Source organism: Protomyctophum parallelum (genome assembly GCF_964188405.1).
Source record: "Protomyctophum parallelum genome assembly, chromosome: 7".
Lineage (NCBI taxonomy): Eukaryota > Metazoa > Chordata > Actinopteri > Myctophiformes > Myctophidae > Protomyctophum > Protomyctophum parallelum.
The window spans coordinates 24,770,321-24,784,655 of record NC_139705.1 but is presented as its reverse complement, the minus strand read 5'-3'; the positions used below and the strand labels follow the sequence as shown (position 1 = coordinate 24,784,655).

General features: G+C 43.4%; 1 protein-coding gene across 14 annotated transcripts in view; it reads right to left on the bottom strand.

The window, feature by feature from the left end:
- ubr4 (ubiquitin protein ligase E3 component n-recognin 4) overlaps positions 1–14,335 on the bottom strand; it is a 66,092-nt gene that overhangs the window by 34,910 nt on the left and 16,847 nt on the right. For 8 of the 14 annotated variants that reach the window (XM_083769918.1, XM_083769928.1, XM_083769925.1 and 5 more), the window contains 24 exons: positions 12,829–13,108; positions 12,221–12,353; positions 11,892–11,971; positions 11,575–11,703; positions 10,794–10,976; positions 10,393–10,515; positions 9,946–10,294; positions 9,536–9,633; positions 8,317–8,474; positions 7,943–8,149; positions 7,494–7,595; positions 7,219–7,319; positions 6,186–6,573; positions 5,719–5,782; positions 4,778–4,969; positions 4,550–4,620; positions 4,003–4,195; positions 3,146–3,379; positions 2,670–2,840; positions 2,268–2,450; positions 1,190–1,348; positions 947–1,099; positions 561–788; positions 75–232 (listed from right to left, as the gene is read on the bottom strand). In XM_083769918.1, coding sequence (XP_083626044.1) covers positions 75–232; positions 561–788; positions 947–1,099; positions 1,190–1,348; positions 2,268–2,450; positions 2,670–2,840; positions 3,146–3,379; positions 4,003–4,195; positions 4,550–4,620; positions 4,778–4,969; positions 5,719–5,782; positions 6,186–6,573; positions 7,219–7,319; positions 7,494–7,595; positions 7,943–8,149; positions 8,317–8,474; positions 9,536–9,633; positions 9,946–10,294; positions 10,393–10,515; positions 10,794–10,976; positions 11,575–11,703; positions 11,892–11,971; positions 12,221–12,353; positions 12,829–13,108 — 4,137 coding nt within the window. The remainder of the gene's footprint in view (positions 1–74; positions 233–560; positions 789–946; positions 1,100–1,189; positions 1,349–2,267; positions 2,451–2,669; positions 2,841–3,145; positions 3,380–4,002; positions 4,196–4,549; positions 4,621–4,777; positions 4,970–5,718; positions 5,783–6,185; positions 6,574–7,218; positions 7,320–7,493; positions 7,596–7,942; positions 8,150–8,316; positions 8,475–9,535; positions 9,634–9,945; positions 10,295–10,392; positions 10,516–10,793; positions 10,977–11,574; positions 11,704–11,891; positions 11,972–12,220; positions 12,354–12,828; positions 13,109–14,335) is intronic. The other 6 variants (XM_083769927.1, XM_083769919.1, XM_083769921.1 and 3 more) reach the window with 1 other exon arrangement.

Here is a 14,335-nt window from a genome sequence, read left to right as displayed (position 1 = left end):
AGTGGTTTATACCAGATCTCATTCTAGTATTGAAATCACTTATACATGAAATGGTTATGATTGACTTCAGTTACCCTTTGATGTTGATGGTAAAGAGTCTCTGGACATCGGTGGTGCTACGGCTGATGGTGGCGGCAAAGGACTTGCCCTGGCTGTAGCTGAAGAACAGCATCTGGAGCACATGGGAGTAGTAGACTGACACGCCGCCTCCAGCTACCTGACCGTTGCTATCCTGCAGTCACGTGCATAGAAAATAGAGGAAGAATGTTTTGTGGCAATCAGCATTTTAAAATGACAATGTGTGTTTCTTGTCTGTCCTCCATACAATTGTGTTTTTTTTTTTACACAATACTTTCCAGTGTTAAATTAACCTACGCACAGGATGCATGAAAGTGATTTTTCTCAGCTACTTTTGGACAAAAATTCCAGAAATTCAAGTTCAATCTCTATTTATGCATTCTATTACCAATGCTTCTAAAAAAATAACTTGACGCAAATCAACACATTAGTTATGGGAGTTGTTAGTTATTAGAGTTGGTGTGAAACTAGTGTTAAATAACCTTTAGGTCTTCATGTGTGATCTCCAACACATTGGTGACGTAGAATGGGCCGTGTTGGGCACTGCTAGACTCGTCCATGACCTGGGTGTACATGTAGCCTGCCGAGGACATGATGACGATGATGTTCTTCCCCTCTTCATTGAAGAGGAACGTAGCGTCCCGGATCTTGGAGCTCGGGAGCAGAAAGTAGTACATGGGACTGAGGGCGTCCACAGACAGGTCATAGATCTGATCAGAAAGGATTAGGAAACAAAGATAATCGGCATGTTACAAATTTGAAATGTTGAATTCCATGGCAATCCAGCCAGTAGAAGACCAATATAGTGTAGCTGTACTTAGGAAACTCTGCTGCTAGTAAGGCTAAAGGTACACTAAATCCTACATACCTTAACAAAGTCAGCTGTGATGATGGCGAGTTCAGTCTGAGAGCCTGGCAGCCAGATAGCTTTGATGATAAAGTTGCCAGTGGCTAGCTGTGGATGCAACACCAGGTGGTCTGACACGGAGCCTGTACTGCTGAACGTCAGAACATGACAGTCCTGTGAGTGGAGAGGAGATTGATGCAGAGAAAGTGAGGTCGGGGAACAACATCTAAATCAATCTAGATGAATCAATGAGTAAACGCTGACCTTGAGACCACACACGGCCAGGTAGTCCTCATTACAGGGGTTTCCTGTCAGGCTTAGGACGGTGAAAGGGACGGGTGCCGAGGCCAGGCGGGTCAGTGTCAGCTTCCTCTTGCTGGAGTCAGCCTGCTTCAGGAGGGCAGACAGCTGCAGAACTGTTATCTGTCAAGTAGAGGAAAAACAGGAGGAAAAAAAGGGGATTTAAGGGGATATCAGACCGAACACTAGGTTAAGGAGCTCGCTATATGTACTTTTATGAAAGTAATGTGTGTCTATGGCCTATCAGACTGAAGCTTCACTCATGGTGTGGGTGGGGTCTATGGGCTGGATTCCAGGCTAATGAGTCTAAGCTTTGAAATAAACTCAAAGGTGAAATAACCCTGAAATGCAATCAAGTTGAATGAATCCATAGCATATTCTCAGTGTAACTGAAGAGCAGTTACATTTTTGAATATATCCTCTTTAGTGCTTCTTAGAGATCCATTAAGTCCACTGACAGATTTAGATTAGAGATTAATTTGTCATTTTTAACCCATTAAAACCGGTAAAGCATCCGTGTTTTTTTTTTTTTGCATTTTAGTCTTTTGTGTTGCTATTCAAAAATAGCAGATACACAAGTTTATACATCTGCAACATTTTTGAAAAGTCTTGATTTAGACGGCATTTGTAGAATCGGCCTCATGTCTTAACCCATTCAGGACGGGAACCCTTTTGGTGTTTTAAGCATTATGTTATACTTTAGCTATTGAAAAATAGCAGATCTACAAGCACCGAGTGCCTCGCTAATCTGCTATTTTTGAAAAAACCTGAAAATGTGGCGCAAATCTTTGAATATATATTCTTTAATTTTGAACTAAAATCTTTGCTTCTGGGGGTCCCTGGAACAACATTTTCAGATGGGGGTCGGTGGCCAAATACATACAATTCTAGAGGTCCTTGACATGAAATAGTTTGAGAACCACTGATATAGAAACATGAGGCATTACAGAAAACTGATTTAGAAGACTTTCTTTTGGCTTAGAATCAGCCTCATGTCTTAATGGGTTAACAATGATTTACAACTGATTTCAGTCACACACACCTTGCCCTTCTCATGGCTGACAGCGAGGTGCTGGCGGCGGCCGTGGGGGGATGACAGGACACACATGGCCACACGGCGCAGGACATGGGCACTGATGAGCTGCCGGATGGTCTGGCCCTGGTCACCGCTGTAGTTCATACGCACGTTCTCAAAGGCTCCTTCCTGGGAGCCCAGCGTGGGCACCTTAGGGAAATAACAGGACATTTCACTAAGGAGACCAATTCGTTTAATGTGCTCCCTTTGTAATCTAGTCTTCAACATCATCCATGGTTAGGGGTGGAACGATTATGGATTTTGGTGTAAATATCAAACAAACTTCATAATACTACAAGAATTACAATGATTTGACAAATGACATGGAATCAAAAGAAAGCCCAAACAATACCCATTATGTCATCATACCATTAACTGGTCGGTCATCTCCACAGACTTGTCCTGGGTGTGCAATTCATTGAGGGCCTGCTGGGCACGACTGCTGCTTCCCACAGCGGACGCCTGCTGGAAGTTTGTCTGGATGGCATCCATCAGGAAGATGATCATCTCCAGAACGACTGCTGCAGTGGACGACCCCAGCTGGAATGTAGGAAGAAGAGGACGAGTCAAAGAGAGCCAAAAGACTGGACTCATGCGAACAACGTGGTTGGGGACCAATTACTGATCATGATTAGAAATATATTCTACAGTATCTATCTCTATCTCTAGTAACTATAACAGCCTGGACAATATTTTCAGTCACCAAAGAAAATCAGAGAGACGGTGATTAATAACTAACAGAGAGAAGCTGCACAGAGTGACAGTGAAAGAAAGAAATCACGCACACACACATGCACAGAAATCTTGCACGACTCGGACTGATATACAAGGACCCTGCCCCTCACCACTTGTGTCAGAAGCTCTTCCTGGCAGCCCTCGATGCTCTTGCACACGCTGCTTTTCTTCGGCCTGTCCTCATCACCAGATTTGCCATCACAGATGGTGACTTTTCCCTTGTCGGAGGGCGAGGCATTCTGGTGGCGTATGGCGCTCTCGGGCATTCGCAGCTCGCTCTGGAACGCCGACGACTCTTTGAGGGTGGATCCCATTCCACTGCTTGGGCTGCGTTTGACCAAGGCCTGTAGGGATGACAAGACCAAGAAGGCAAGGGGCCAGTCACGAGAGGAATATGGTAGAAAGAAATGCATATACACATTTTGTTGTGTCAAACAAGCTTTTCATACATGGATAGTTACGTTAGCATCTCTGTTTTGCTGTCTTTTGACTATATTTAAACATTTCTGATTAACCAGGTAAAAATGCAGGTCAACTGGATGGTGTGTGAGGATGTGCTAGATGGCAATTCAAACTACAATTCAAACTATGATAAATAAGATAATGAATTAACAGACTTTTTACACAAGAAATGACAGCTATTATTGGGAATTAAGGCAACCAACCATCAAGTCAAAACAGAACATTTATTTTAAAAGGCACAAGGAGACGGAGAGATCTCCAGAATGCCATAGCCATGAATGTAAACATTGTAGTGGCTATTTTATGTAATTTACAACTTTGTACACTAAGCAGAGCAAACACATGTGCAAAGAATAATGAACACAGAAAGGACTAACACTCTAGTAAGAATTTATCTGAATGAGTTCTGACCTTAACATGTGACACTAGCTAGGACCCTGATCAAATGAAATGGGACTGTGATGGAAATCAATGAATGGGGGAATGATTTGCAAGCCAAAGTTACCGCTGTCGTTCTCTTCCCATGGTGACCTGAGGTATTCGGTCTCACCTGGCAGCTGCCATCCTCCTTGGCACCGCAGTCGCAGAAGAAAGAGCCGTATTTGGCATAGGAGATCTCATGGTCTTTGTGACAGACCTTGGCGCACACTGTGCACACACCTACCCCATCCACCATCTTACAGGTGTGACAGTGGTACCTGTGGAACAAGAGGAGCAAGGCAGAAGACTGAGCTGGGCGCCCGTGGTTGGCTAGGACTCCAAACTAAGCTAAATCATTCACCAGGTGAAGGGTCTGCATGATAAGCCAAGACAGAACACCTTACATCTTCATTGATTTGTTTCCTTACACAGCCTTGTATGTAAATAAATGGACAAGAAAGAAAAGAGTAGAGTTATTATGAGGATACTACAATCTGTGTTGGAAACATTGTTCAGAACAGGTAAAAGAATAACTGTTTCAGTTATGGCAGAACTACAGAAATGCTGAGAAAAACACACATATAAACACACTTAAGGGAGAAAAAGGATCTGATCTCAATCATGTGTTTTACCAATGCTGGTTCATGAACTCCTTCTGAGTGATGGTGAAGGTGCAAAGTTTATTACACAAGGAGTCTTCATCCTATCAAAGCAACACAAACATGTTCCACATTCATTTACATGTTACTTTTAAACATTAGAATGTTTTTTCGTACACAATTTCAAAATATTTTAATCATGTTATTTTATGACTCTGCCAATGCAGGCAGACAAGACAAATTGAGTTTAGCGATTCTTACAGAGTCTTCAGCCTGAGAATCGTCCTCCTCCACAGCGAGCTCCTCTACCCAGTCCGAGTCCACCTCCATGGCCTTCTCCTCTCCCTCCACCAGGAGAGCAGAGGAGCCCTGGCCACTGCTCTGCCTCAGGGCGTTCATCACATCAGCCAGGTAGGAGATGATGTGGCACGAACACTCCAGTATGCTGGCATGCTGAACATCAACACAGAATAAAAACAAACTTGAGATGTTTGGAGAAAAACTATCTAAAATTTATCCTGACATTGACTCTACTTGTATAAGATGTCATCTGGAGCCAGCCTCTGTTGGACATACGTTCTGGGGATGCAGATGCACTTCCTTGAAACCATTTTGGAATAGTATTTTTGATGCTTTCTCAACCATCTGTCATATGCCAATTGCGCCCAACCCGATAACTGCTATATTTGGAGTTCCCAACGACGATGCACCAATTACCTCTCCCCAAGCCAATTTCATAGCTTCATAGCGAGGAGACTTATTCTCCGCAATTGGAAATCTGATAAACCTCCAACATTTACAAGTTGGGTCAAGGATGTTCTATCCTTTATACCATTGGAGAAGCTCAGATACAACAGGTTCAAATCTCGCCAGAAATTTGTAAAGGCTTGGTCCCCTTTCCTTGAATTCACCCTTTCACTGTCTTCCGATTCACTGTCTTTTGATGATGTGTCCTAAGTGTTTTCCTACATGTAATTTGGTTCACTGTGTAGCCCCTTAATCTAGTAAAAGGCATTTTTTTTAATTGTATTTATATCCTTTACTACCCGTTTATTTTATTTTATTGTTGCTTTTTTGTTGTTGTTGTCTTGTTTTGTGATGGAACCGGGGAGGGTGGGGTATATGTGGGGTTGTTTGTCTACAAAAATTGAAAATCTTATAAATAATTGTAAAAGATTACAGTGTAGTGCTGGACTACCTACCTTGCCCTGGGTCAAATTTGCACTCACTTTCTCCACAACATTCTTCTGGGTCAAATACTTCTTGCTGCAAAAGTTAGATCTTGGTTATACACCTTAACAGTCTAAATATTTGATGCTTCAATTAAGTTAGTAGGTGAAAACATTGTTGTGCAAATACGGCTGACAAACGTATTCTGCTAAAGCATGTGTATAGAAACTGGACCTATATTTATAGAATATACCCAATGTTGCACTTTTACACACCTGCATGATGAATCTAGTTATGAAAAAATAAATCACCAATCGCTTATCTTTCTTTCGGCTAAGATCAAGTGTGGTAAAATAAATCACCTACATATTGCATATATCCCTTATTTTATCTATATTTTCTTTTGAATTTGTATTAATTTAGTGTTGTATTTTCATATGTACCAACAATATTCTTCAAATCTGCCACCCTAAAATTTGCACCATTTCTGACTGCTTACCATCTAGTCAGCCAATCAATAGCAGCCCTGTGCAGCTGCAGGTGACCGGCCCCTTGGCCAGCACTGGCCAGAGTGGCCATGATGACCATGAGCTCAGGAAAGCCTGTTCCGTCACCATTGGCAAGCATGTCTGTTGCCATGGGTATGAGTGTGCTGAGGAGGACCGTGCACACTCCCTCTCCCACCTGGCTGTTGTCACGCACAATATGGGTGGTGAGCACCTGCAGGAGCTGTCGGTTTTCCTGAACAATCTCCAGCTGCTCTGAGTCTTTGGGCGGGGTGGCGGTCATGCGTGTGAGCCAAGCCTGGAGGCGTGATGGCTCCACGCACGCCAGCTGAGCCAGGGATCCGCATAGGCAGAGCAGGCTGGGATTTGGACTCTTCTCCGCTGGGGACGACAGCAAATACATCACGGTGAGAGGTTAGTTGCTTGAGGCACCATATTATATATTTTTAGTAACCAACTTATAGTTCGCACAACCCCTAAGAAAAGCATCACTCGGCATGTATGATGCACTTTTCTACTGAATGTGCAGAATCAAGTTTTGTCACATTTTGTTTTTGTTGAGCACCACATCACAGTATTACATTCTAGGATTAGAATTTCCCACAAATGTACAATTTTTGAGTGGTGCAACCACTCCAAGGAACAGCAATGTCCGTCCGTCCCTTAGAATATGTCCTCACCTATGTGACTATGAGTCGCAGTAGGGGCAAAAGTGGCGCTGTTGTGCCAGAAACAGAGAGAGCGAGATAGTGTTGCACTGTTGCCTGCTAATTACACAGAGAGAGAGAGAGAGAGAGAGAGAGAGAGAGAGAGAGAGAGAGACACACAGAGACAGAGACAGAGACAGAGACAGAGAGACAGAGAGACAGAGAGAGAGAGAGAGAGAGACAGGGGGAGAGAGAGAGACATGGGGAGAGAGAGAGAGAGAGACAGGGGGAGAGAGAGAGAGAGAGAGAGAGACAGGGGGAGAGGGGAGTTGCACCACTCAGTTCACACAGGTGTGATTTTCAATAAGAGTAAGCTTACCGAGTTGGAAAAGTTTGGTGAAGAATTTCAGCACCCTATTGCAGAACTTTGCAGATAGGTTCTCATTGGCTGTTGCCATCATAATTTGGACCAGCTCACCACTGTAAAGAAACAAAAATAAATGTATATGAAGCAGTTGAATCAAACTATAATGTAACATGTGAACAATGTATTTTATAATGGCATGAGTGTTAAACATGTGAGGAATATTTCTGATAACGATCAGAAACCAATTACATGTTAAATGCACAGTGCTGTGTGGTCTAAATAGTTACCTGAATGAGAAGAATTCCTCCATAGCCTTGCGGGCGAGACTGCTTTCAAGCTGCTTTTCAAGATATTGCAGACATTCCTCCAGCACCGATTCATCCAAACCACTGAAATAAGAAAGATAGGAATTGTATGGCCACCATATAAAGATTTTGATTAAATGACCGGTGAATTGGTCTGATAAATAAATTCCCCATAGAGAAATTATCTATACCTTCCTCAATGTCCTGCATTTGCCTGCCTATATTCTAAATGGACTGCATTTTGACTATACAGACAAATTGACTGAAAATATTACATTGGGGTTCATAAACCTGTGGGTGATACGCTGTTCTCAAACCAGAGAGGGCCATATCACTCTTACTCTACTTTTGACTATGGCTATGACTTGACAATACAATAACATTGGGAACACTTTTCTGAGGTCTGATGGGCTAAGAATCCAGGTCATTACCTATTGGGGTCCGAGTGGCTGGCGATGATGTTGTAACAGCCGGTGACCAGGCGTTCGTAGATGCGGGCCAGGAAGGCGTCCGATTCTGCAGGACCCAGGATGCGCTCCAGAGACGTGCTGCTGATCTCAGCTACACTCTCCGTGCTGCTCTCCAGGAGAAGAGGCAGCAGTGTGCGCACCACCTGCGAGGGGGTCAACTCCTCAGTGCTGAGGTGATGGAGAAATATTATCCAAGAAAAAAAAAAAATCACCATGACAACCTTGTAGCCAAAATAACAACTTGTTATTCTTATTCCATACATTTTCAATAATGTACAGTAGATGTTTATCAACATACAGTATAGGTTTGGACAAGATGCTGAACAGACACTTACACAATAAGGTCCCCAGTGAGACGAACCAGCGAGAGGAGGATGTGTTTGAGAGAGGAGGCCAGGGCCAGGGACTGGCAGCTCAATGTGCCCAGGTGAGCAGCCTGAATGGCACTGATGTAGCTCTCTGATGGAATGGTGTCGTTGGCAAATGCATTACGCTGAGGAGGAAACAGGAGACAAGCCACTTAATAATGTCAAGATGACTGATACTAGTTTCAGAACTGCAGAGTGGCTATTTGGCTAACTAGAAAAAGTGCCCCTCGGAGCACAGGTCTCCACTAGGCTAGGTCAGGTTATTGTGGCCTCCTGGTGGCGCTATAATAGGCCAATGTGAAAAGGGTGGGATTTATTCCTCAGAAGGAAAGTGTGTGAAAGATTTCACGTAAATTGCACGCTGCGTTCATGTTTTGAGGCTTTTGGTTCAACTCGGGCCAATCCAGCAAACTTTGGAAGCCAATGTTAGCCAATTAGGATGGAATATGAAATATCGGACAGATCCATCATGAGCACATGACTATCGAGATACTGTGTAACGATTTGCAGGATTTTTGGACAGAATCTGGAGGAGTAATATCAACCAGCAGGGTCAACTGCCTACTTTTAGTCTGCCATCGTGCTGATTGATTTGGTTGTACATTTGTGGTCTTGTTGAGAACGTCTGCATGGCCCACATTTTTATGTAGAACAGATGTAGTATTTTCCTTAATAATTTTAGTTCCTATTTATTGGTATCACAATAAAAAACTCCTTTCAAAGTTTTGAAGTATTTTTTTAAACATACATTCTTTTAATGTTAATGTTGTGATATTATCATTACAATCTTAGCGTTTTACCAATTAGTTGGGGGCCCACTTGCAATACCTTCAATGCACCGTAGTGGGGCCCAGCACACAGGTTGAGGTTTATTCAACTAAATAAATCCAGAGATCCAGAGTCCAGGATCTCCAGCAGGTGCTGTGTAATGGTCCAAAATGACTATCAACAGGGACAACAGCACAGTTAAAGCAGGGACTATTTGGGGCGCCTGGTGGTTTTAGTGGTCCAGGCGCATGGATCTGGCCTGACAGCACGTTGCGTGTTCGTGTCCCGTACATGACGACCTTTGCCTCATGTCTCTCCCCTTCTCTCTCCCTCTTTCCTGTCAATCTTCACTTGAAAATATCAATAAAGGCAGAAAGGCCAAAAACAAATAAAAATATATATGTATTTCTGCACATACCCATGATCCAATGTTGGGGAACTCATTGGTGTGGATGTTATTCCAAGTCTCACACAACGTCTGCACAGCTGAAGGCAAGTTCTGCATCACACTATGACCTGTGACAATGTATCAGAAATTAAGCTCATGTTAAAATGGTGTGTGAAGATTTTCAGAAGCTCACTTTTTCTTTTTTTTGTAAAGGCACAAATAATGGGGTTTAGTGACAATTGTAAAATTCACAATTAAAATGTATTTGTTTTACAATTGGTTTTGGGGGGGAATGCCTAATTATTATCATATCTGGTCAAATAACTCACAAACTGAGGTAACTTTAGCTGTAGTTGTGCTGCTCTACTGATCAGCAAAAGTATTTTAACAGTGTGAACCAGGCTGTTTCACCCAGTATGACCCAGTACTGCTGTACGTACCAAGCGTGTTGGCCTTGCAGCGCGTGGAGCCGATGGAGAGAACTGCTGCATAGCCTTGGAGTTTGGCATCTGTCAGCTTGTTCTCTCCTTCTTCTGGAAGACTCATTAGCAGGTAAGACCTTGTGAAGGCAGTGTATACATCAATCAACTGCAGCGTAGCAGGCAGCAGGTTTTTGGTGATCTCAGAGGCTTTCAGGGTGTCCGCCTCTATGGCCACCTTGGACAGATGCTCATCTAGAGACACTTGCACCTTGGAAATGACCGCATCCAGTGTATAGATAGCTTGTAGGGAGGGCACCTGATGAAGTGGCAGGATCACACTTGGGTCCACGGCGGAAAATGACGAAATCTGCAAAATTAGGAAGTCACAGGAAGAAATTTGTGCTTGAATTAGGAAACAATAAGAGTGAATACCTGGTTTGTCACCAACATTGTGATAGTCCTTACCTGCCGGGCGATGTATTCCTCTGCTAGCTCTACATCGTACTTCACAGTGCTGCATTTGGCTGCTGTTGTCTCAACCAGAGAGGCAGCCTGGTCTGCTTTCATCCCCTGCTTGACCAAGTTTTCCTGTGAATTAATAACATAGCATTAGTAAAAAGAAGACCATCACAAAGCAATGATTTACAGTAGCACTGAAAGCTTTGCTGGTGAAGCGATGAATACAATTTAAATCTGGGTCCCCAAACCGATAATATGCACCCATGAAAGTCAAAACTTATGTCCCCAATAAAACTCTATTTTATTTGCACATTGTTCTGAATTAAATAACACAAAGGATTTTACTGTTAAAATTGATCTTCTCGAGCCATTTGCCACAAAGCTGTCAAGAAGCTTAATGTCCAAACCTTGATCCAGTTCACATAGGTGGGAACACGCAGACGAGAGGACCACCGTAAGGTGTGGAGGATGTCACTCTCACTTGGGTCACTGCAGCCAGTCTTCAGCTGTTCCATGTAGGCTTTGGAGGGCGGCAGGACTCCCAGAATCCTCCACAGCACCAGGAAGTAGTACTGAAGGGAGCAGGCCTCCTGCAGTAGAGAAATACCCCAACTTCTTAACCCATGTAGACCTGAGGACGATTCTATAAATGCCTTCTAAATCCATGGGTTTTCTGAAAACCCCATGTTTCTGTCAGTGGTTCTCAAACTATTTCATGTCAAGGACCCCAAAAATACATGTAATTGGCCGCCGACCCCCATCTGCAAATGTGTTGTTCCAGGGACCCCCCCGGAAGCAAAGATTAGAGTTAACGTTCGCTCTGAAAGAAAATATATTCAAAGATTTGCGCCACATTTTCACGATTTCTCAAAAATCGCAGATCTACAAGTTCGGAGCGCGGCACTCGCTGCCGCGCTATGAGCTTGTAGATCTGCTATTTTTCAATAGCTAAAGTATAACATAATGCTTAAAACACCAAAAGGGGTTCCCGCACAGAATGAGTTTGGGCAGTAGATTACAGATGACATTTGTTACTCAACACAAATAATGTTGTTTTGACATCTCTTAGCCACACAAGTACACACAAACTACTACTAGTGAAATTATGTTAAAAAGAAATATTATATACACGTCAACAAATTAAGGTAATAGTGAAGGTTAATAATTGTAACCATATTGTGTTCTCACCATAGGAGTGATTGGTTTGTTTTCTTGTCTCCTTGCTGTGTCAAACTGAGACCCCGCTGCCAGGAGCGAAATGAGCCACGAGTAAAGTCCATCATATGTCACTGCACCGTTAAATAGCTTGGGAAATACCTGGAAGAAAATCAAAACCTTTAAGGACAGTGTTCAAATGCCTACACATAGAAATTAAATGATATGGATGGATATATTGCAGGGAAGTAAATATACCTTTTCATCATAGCATTATAAATATTTTCCTATTTCATTCAACATGAATAAAAACAATGTTATGCAGGATAAAATGACTGATGGAGTCTCACCTTGCTGTCTAGTCTGCTAATGTCGTCTTCAGATACCTCTGGGGACAGTACGCAGTAGAACTTAGGCTGTGTGCTGGAATCTACAGGAGGGAAATGTATGCAATTATTACCGATCAGCTTCACTACTAGCAGCTCCAAGACTAGCTATATTCACCAACAATGAGGCTCGATAACAATATAAACATGATGTAAGTTCAAAATGGTTGGTGTTTGAATATGCAAGACTTTAATACTGTTCAATCAGGATTAGTTTTGGTTGCGTTAAAACCTGAACTAACAGAACGACAAACAACTAACTTTCAAACATTATTGTCCTACACTGGTCCTACCTGCTGAGCAGTGCTTGGCCCAGTTGTCCTCAACCTCCTTAAAACCATAGTAGAGTGGGAGACTGTTCCGCTTGCCTCCATCCTGAACAGAACTCGGCCCAGAGGACGGTGGGGTGAGAAGATTGTACTGTACCTGGAAATCACAACTTGGATTAGCTCAATTACAAGTAGTTTCTGTGAACCGCAGTGCTGGAATTGGTTATGTAATAAAACAACCAAGCCAACAAATGGGTGTATACAAGAAATGGGAAGTTAACATTGCAGACCTTATCACAATTACATTTGACAAATTGTTTGAGTAACAAAAATCGGTGTACAGGCTTTCGTTTAGACATACTATTGGTCTGACTGTCATTTGACCGACAACCTGCCTCAAACCCTAACCGCAAGCATGGGAGCAGTGCATGATCGTATTGTCTGACCGTTGTTTCCGCATGTCGGTCCGTTGGTGTCTAATCTGCGTGTGCATCCAGATCTGACATTATGAATTCAATGTTTTGTGAGACTGGCCATGGACAGATAGACACAGGGGTGAAAACATAATCTCCCCTCTGCCTTCGGCCTGGCGGAGAGAATAAAGGAATAAATAAAAACAATAGGACTCAAACCTGTTCATACAGGTACATGGGTGCCTTGGAGAAGTGGTGCAGCAGGTAATCCAACACCAAAAGTAGGCGCGCGAGGTTGAGGGGTACAGCCTTCAACTGGGTGTCCTTGTTCTGGGCCACCTCTTGTACAGCCTGGGTGACCAATGTGAGAACAGTGCGCCGGCCCCGCTCGCACAGGTTGTGGAAGAGCAGCAACAAGAGCTGCAGGTGTTCCACGTTGAGGTCCTCATCAGCGTGAACGGAGCCTTGGATGGCGTGCTGCTTCAGTGTTCCCAGAAACCTGTGAGATAGCATTGGGCGGTGTGAAAGGAAGAGTAAACTAGAAAACGGCGCTCAGGGCAACACATATCTCCGCCATAAGATCTCCGATATCATTCATAGATATTGAAATCCCTGCTACTTATTTGGGCAAGACTGAACGTCAACGGTGGTTCAGTGGGACCGGCAGGATGGGGGGTCTGTGATTATGAATTTCCAAAATGTAAAAAGTATCTGCACTAGCTGTTGATCAGTGTCGTGGTTTTCGCAAACATAATCTCAAGATATTGATGATGCAATAATAATGTGACCGTCAATGGCTTTGTACTCGCAGAGCAGTCAGTCTCTTGTTAGTCGGGAGGGGGGCTTACCCCCATAAAAATGATATCTAATATAATAGTTGTAAAGTTGTCACGTGGCGCAAAAGATGTGCCCATAGCCAATGAAAAGATGTGCCCATAAAAGATGTGCCCATACAGATGTGGCCACTAGCCAATGAAAACTCAACCAACTCAACCAAGCCACACCCGTCACTAGCTCTCAGCCCCCCCCTCCCTCTTTGGCTGCTGTAATGTGATCTCCCCTATGGATCTCCGCACTCCGCAGAGAAACCTTACCTATAGTCGCCTCACCATTTCGCTTATTCCTTCTAAATCTCTGCATTTAAAATATAGGTCGCTCAGCGAATGTCTTAGTTACATTAACATTGTTCTTAGAAACTACTTGGTTTGTACCCAACTACTACGATTAGACAGATCGCGTTTGTTATTTCGCTACTGCCAGTACTTCTGATTGCACGCACACACGCGCACACACACACACACACACACACACACACACCCCCCCCCCCCCCCCCCCCCCCCCCCCCATGTCCCCCACACACACAACACTGCCGCAAGGATTTAAGCTGTCAAAACTATTTTGTTAAAGATACATATGCCACAGACACTTGCCTGAACTGTGCAGCTGATATATATACAGCATTGTCATATTTAAAAGGCGCTTTATAGCTTCTCTCAGCTCAAAGCGTGTATGAATAAGGAGATAAATGAACAGCTGACGTCGGTGGGAGAGGACTTCAGCTGTGTGTGTGTGTGTGTGTGCGCGCGCGTGTGAGAGGGAGGTACCGTAAACAGTCAGCAACACGTTAAATTTCTACTTCTACTAAAGAAAGAGGCAGCGATGGAGCCATAAGTCCATATCCATAAATTCGGGGACATAAATTGCGCAAAATACTGTTAAACATGAC